This window comes from Anomaloglossus baeobatrachus, chromosome 6 (assembly GCF_048569485.1).
Source record: "Anomaloglossus baeobatrachus isolate aAnoBae1 chromosome 6, aAnoBae1.hap1, whole genome shotgun sequence".
NCBI lineage: Eukaryota > Metazoa > Chordata > Amphibia > Anura > Aromobatidae > Anomaloglossus > Anomaloglossus baeobatrachus.
The window spans coordinates 295,033,696-295,039,946 of record NC_134358.1 but is presented as its reverse complement, the minus strand read 5'-3'; the positions used below and the strand labels follow the sequence as shown (position 1 = coordinate 295,039,946).

The window sequence follows — 6,251 nt, the reverse complement described above, 5'->3', positions numbered from 1 at the left end:
TCACACATCAGTTTTTTTCCATCAGGTACAATCCGGAAAAAAACGGGTAAAACGGATCCGGTACCGCATCCGTTTTATCCCCAGAATTTGCATTGTTACCGGATTGTACCTGATGGCTTTGCGTTGCATCCGTTTTTTTCCGGATGCAGCAAAATTTATCAAAGCGGCGGCCGGAGGCAACGTGTCTTGCAACGTTTTTTTGTCCGGCAAAAAAAACGCATCGCGCCGGAACCGGCGCGATACGGCATGTTTTACGATGAAAGCCTATGGACGCCGGATCCGGCGCAATGCGGTAAAAAATGGATGCGGCTACCGGATCCGTTTTTGTAAACTGCGCATGCACAAAATTAATTAAAAAAGCTGATCCTTCAAAAAAAAGGACAAACCGGATGCAAAAACGGATGCAAACCGTATCCACCAGATCCGGTTTTGTACGCATCCGGCATAACGGATCCGTTAAAAACCGGATCCGGTTTTACATTTTTTTGACGGATCCTTTGGAACAGGAAAAAAAAAGGATTGTGCCTGAATGCAGAAAACTGATGTGTGAAAGTAGCCTTATACATTCAGTCTTTCTCCTTTTTCTTTTAATGCAGCACAAACTGGCCTGCAGTCAGTGTTTAAAATCTGCAACATGTCAAGCATTCTTCACTGACATTTCCCCACAGAATTGCATTAGATGCGGAAAAGACGGTTAAAAACGTAATCCGCACATAACTATCAAAGTTTTGTTAAAGCCAAATACCAAGAAGTATAAAAATCCAAGGACCTTTATTTCACACATGATATATCAACCAAGCAAATTCTGCAACATAAAAAATAAAAAAAAAAAAAAAAAAAAAAAAGCTATAAAACTGCATTGAATGAAAAAAAAAAAAAAATGCATTAAAAAAACACGTAGCCCAATATATCTTAGAGGTGCAGAAATCCTGCAACATTAAGAACTTGCCAAATACTCATCATGGGAACATAGCTCAAAGTTGTTGTCCACCTTTGGGGACATTTTTTTTTTTTACCTAAATGTATGTATTGGGTCATACATAAATTAGGTCCTATTACACGAGTATTGACATCTCACGTTTGCAGTAATCAGAGGATCATACATCTGTTTACTTTTTTCTTTGCGGAATTTTTTCCTCAGTCAGATGTGTAATATTAAGGGACAGGAATTATTGTTTATTTCCCATTTAGGTTAATCTTGTAGCTCACCGCAATTATTAGTTTAAACATTTATTGAAAACAGTTCAGATAATGCATAACTTAATGTGTTGACCCAAAAGAAAAAAAATATAGAAAAAATAATGTACATTTCTGACGCAGGAGAGATGAACAATTTGTTCATTTTACTTCAATTTAGTGCTGTATGTGGTTTTGTAATGTGTGGCAAGAAAGCGGTGATGAATCTTCAAAAGTTCCATGATCAGCGTCACCACAGCACGTCACTGCCAGTACGGCACATTGCTGGAAATTCACCTATAAAAAACAGTCTGTCATCAGGAATCTTCCAGTGACATTGTCTCACACTTGTAAACTCAAGGCCAGAATCCTAATTCTGTAAGTGTAGGTTAAGTTCACATCAAGTAAGGCTGAAGGGCAGTTATGACGGCGGGTGCTCTTCTCCTCGAATTGCCTTGTATTTAGCCATATCTTCAGGAAACACTTTACTCAACTCTTGGATTAAAAGGCTTTTAAATTTCTGGAGGATGCAAAAAAACAAAAAAAAAAAAAAAAACACCAAACATTAAAATTGAATACACATTTCCATAGCATAAATAAAAAAAAAAACCCCTTAAAATACTAATAATGTTATCAAACTGGTGCTCTGGAAATTTAAAAGGAAAGAAGGTGATCCAGCTCAGCGGTGGCAAGGTCCGGCATGCAAGGATATCACTCTGGTAGTGCAGGGATCCACTAAAAGAAAAAAAAATAATCCAGCTTCCGGAATCATATAAAATCTTGTGCAAGCTTTATTTTAAAGGACGTAAAAAATACGCGTTTCGAATGCTACCTGCGTTCTTTGTCAAGCTAGGTAACGTTCGAAGCGCGTAGCCGCACATGGGCTCCCTATTTTGTCCCCTGTAATGACAAGTATTTTTTACGTCCTTTAAAATAAAGCTTGCACAAGATTTTAGATTATTCCAGAAGCTGTATTTTTTTCTTGCTCTGGAATTTTACATAAGCAGTGATCTTTATGGGGTGACCGTTAAAAACTTAGTAAAAAAAAAAAAAAAAAAAACACACCCTCACTTTTTTTTAATCCCTCTGGAGACATGAAAACTCTTTATTACTATATATTGCAATAATGACATTTCCTACGCAGCCCAAAACATGGGGGCTTATGATTACCGAAGGATGTACCATTACATCCAAGGGTCTGATAAACCGATGAAGCTGGCATACTTAGTGAAAATCCATGTCAGGATAGCTATAAGAATGCATAAAAACTTTCACGCAAAATTATACAGATCCAGTATGAATCGCCTTAAAAAAAAAAAAAAAAAAAAAAAAAAAAAAGGTCTTAGTCATACAATACAATTTTGGTGACCATTTTAAAGAGGTTGGCCACTTTTTTTTATTTGTTTATTTTTTTTTTAAAAGGAAAGTATTGATGACATAGGTTTGTAGCAATTGCTAACATATAAAATAGCACACATAGGATCCATCTGGATGTAACTGCTGAGGCTCACGGGACATAGTGACCGGGCTTTTTTCAATACCTGCACGCTCTTGATAGGGTGGCGTTTCTGGGCAATCTGGATGTGATCAAGCTCCTGATAGCTATCTCCGATTCCCCTGATGAACCCCAATAATCAGTGGTGGGAAACGCGTTGGGAAAAGGATTAGGTCCTCTTATTTATACAGCACCAAGATCCTTCTCTAACTGGGACCCGGCTTTGGGAACATACTACTATTTAACTCTGGATTCTCCTTGTAGCCTAGGACTACCACCTAACTAAAGTACCCCAATAATCTAATTTTTGGATCTCTGTACGATTTGATGATAGCCCTTCCAGTAACTGACAGATCTATTTTTACCTTTATCTATTGTTGTCACCTGAGTGACGAGAATCTCATCAGGGAGGGGTATATAATTATTCATACCATGTCAATAACCTTCTCTGATGTGTATGTTTATTTGCTAGATTTATTGCACTTTATGGAGGTTGGTATCTCAGAAGGTAGTTAAGAATAAAAAGGATAGCCGTCGTGGAATGGGTGCACCACACATACCCATTGTCAGGCAGGACCGAGTGGAGGGAGAGTTTTAACCCACAGAGTCTCCAGTTCTAAACTTTAGACTACATATATTCCACCACTGCACATTGGTTCCTTATTACGGACCCCAAAAACCTTTCTACCTCGTGTGCATCAATCACACAAGCAAGACAAAACAATCACTGATCTCGGGGAGACCAGGCAGAGAAAACACTGCCGGCAGCCAGCAAACGCGCTCAACACTGTGAAATCCTAGGTGCAATGCCCCCTGGGAGGTATGCAAATCAAAAACGATCTGTGGAGCCTCTGTTAGGAGTCTCAATACAGAAAATAGCCAGATATCCCTCCAGGAAGGAGCTAGCCAGAAACCTACTCTACACTGATAAGGGGCAATACCCCAAAACAGCTGTCTGTGGATGGATACCTGGCCTTGGTATTTCCCTTGTCAAATTGTTAAACTCGTCAAAGAGTTGGATATTGACTAAAAGGGCCACTTAATATGGTGGTTATAGTGGTCTCATAAAAAGAGCCACTCCTTGGCTGGGTCCTTCCCGGAGGGATATCTGGCTAGTTTCTGTCGAGACTCCTAACAGAGGCTCCATGGACCTTTTTTGATTTGCAGCAATCACACATGGCATGCACACTGTGTGTTCCTTGTTGTTTGTCTGATTTTTAATCAAGTAATAAATAAAGTTTAGATTTTTATGGGTGGACATATAAGTTAGTGGTCTAACAACTAAGGGCATCTCATTATATTTGTTTTGGTCTTCTAATAACATAAAATACTAGTAGAATTACCTGGCTTCACACAAGTGTATTTGGCTTATCTGTTTTCTGCGGTTAAAAACTCTGTTTGCAACTAATATTTGTGTTTGTGGTACATTTCTTTTTTTGGCCGAATATCTAGAGAACGGTAGGTTCCAGAGAGCTGAAATATAATTTTAAACCTTCGGACACCTCTGATGGTCCTTTCATGTGGCTGTAAACTAAATGGAACCTGCCCTTCAGCTTTCTATGTAATCTGAGAACAGCATGATGATGTAGAGGTTAAAATACCGAATTCAGTGATGTGTCACTGCCACTTATCAATCTATATGCTTTTTATGTATAATTAAGGTTACAATCACAAGGACCAGACCACAGCAGTGCATGAAACGTAACCCAACCACACCTCCACCTCGCATATAGAGAGCTATGGTGGGGCGGTTTTAGCTTTCTGAGCTCTGTTATATGCTACATCTAAGAACTCTGATTGTATCACAACTGCAGCACCCAGTAAACTGAGATACATAGCTGGACTCCGGGTCTCTTCTACATTACGCTGCTCTCAGATAAAAGACCTAGTGACAGATTTATTCTAATATTTGCTTTTATATTAGCTTTTTTAGCAAATATATCAAGAACAGTCAGTTCAACAAAGCTCAAACCTCCTGAAGTCCCCTATTTACTTACAGTAAATTACAAATTTGGGGCAGATTGGTGCATCGTTTGGCCATACACACCAGAAATAACGTAATTATCAACATTTGAAGGAATTTTTTTGTCAAATACACCATGCTACTAGAACAGTGTTTTACAAAAGATCCAAAGTTTGTCAACATTAAACTATTATTTTTCCCAAAACGTGATCATAATTAGAGAACAGCAATGACTGTAGCACAAAAAGATTCTAACAGTCACCAATCAGTAGGAAGTGTACAGGCCTTTTCTTTGAATGACTTCAGCACATGTGCGGCCACAGGACATCACTAGTCTCTCACACTGCTCTGTGTGATTTTGGTCCACTCTTCTTCCAGTCTCTTCCAGTTCTTTGACTGTTGTGGTTTTATTAGCCATAACTTTGTCACCAAGGATTTTCTAGAGGTTTTCTATTGGGTTTAGATCAGGACTGTGGTCTGGCTATTTCATTATTTCAACGTTTTCTGCTTCAAGGAACTGCTTTACCCATTTTGCTGTTTGACAGGGGGCATTGTCTTGCATGAAAATTGCTGGCTGATTGAGTGATGAATGCAAGTAAGAAACTACATGTTGCTGAAGAAGGTTCTCATACACACTTACATTCATTCTACTGTGTAGCTGTATGAGAGGTCCAACTCCTGCTGCAAAAAACATTCCCCAAACCATAACACTTCCTCCACCACCTTTCGCTGACCTCTTAACACACTTTAAGTTCAGTCTTTGCCCAGTTTGTCGACGAACAAAATGTTTTCCATCAGACCCAAATAAGTTAAACTTGCTTTCATCACTAAAATGAACTGTGGATTACATCTCTGTACACACAACATGCTCCTTTTGATTTTTTCTACTAATGAGAGGTTTGGCAACTGCAGAGTGGGCTTTCAGTCCAAATGCTCTGAAACGTCGTGACACTGTATGACGAGATAGATCCTTACCCTGTTCAGTGCTGAACTGGAGACAAAGTCCAGCTGCAATGTTGAAACGATTATCCTTGGAGATTCTCCGCATTATTCTGTCCTCTCTTGCATTTGTCTTGCGAGGGCGACCAGCTCTCTTTGGGGAACTTGAAAGTTTGTGATGTTGTCAAGATGCCATATTCTCTAAATCACAGACTTGGAATGACCAACTTCTCTTGCTATGGCTGATAGGGTCACCCCTTTGGCCTTCATCTGGACAACCTGTTGCCGGAGGGTTTCAGTCACTTTGGAAAGGTACACCATTTTTGCACAGTCCATGCAAACTGGAAAGTTAGGCTGCCAGTTACTTAGGGTTTGTCAGATAATTAAGGAAATTAGCACCAGGTGCCAGATTAACACTGATAACTTGCAGGTATCTGAAAGTGTTCTCTAATTTTGATCATTGTTCTTTTTACATTTATCTCATTTACATTTTTTAGTACGTGATGTACAATAAATTCAATTTATGAAATAAGCTTAAAATACGGCTAGTTTACTCAAGCTAGGATATAATCACAGGAATACAGAGTGAGCTTAACATTTAGGAACTTCTGTGCTGCTCTCTAATTTTGATTATTTATATATATATATATATATATATATATATATATAAATAATCAA

The 6,251-nt window shown here is 38.7% G+C and overlaps 1 protein-coding gene across 1 annotated transcript in view; it reads right to left on the bottom strand.

Moving 5' to 3' along the window:
• Positions 1-754: 754 nt before the first annotated feature.
• MED10 (mediator complex subunit 10) overlaps positions 755-6,251 on the bottom strand; it is a 32,474-nt gene continuing 26,977 nt past the window's right edge. The window contains exon 4 of the mRNA XM_075316089.1: positions 755-1,696. Within this exon, the coding sequence (XP_075172204.1) occupies positions 1,598-1,696 (99 nt within the window). The 3' untranslated portion in view covers positions 755-1,597. The remainder of the gene's footprint in view (positions 1,697-6,251) is intronic.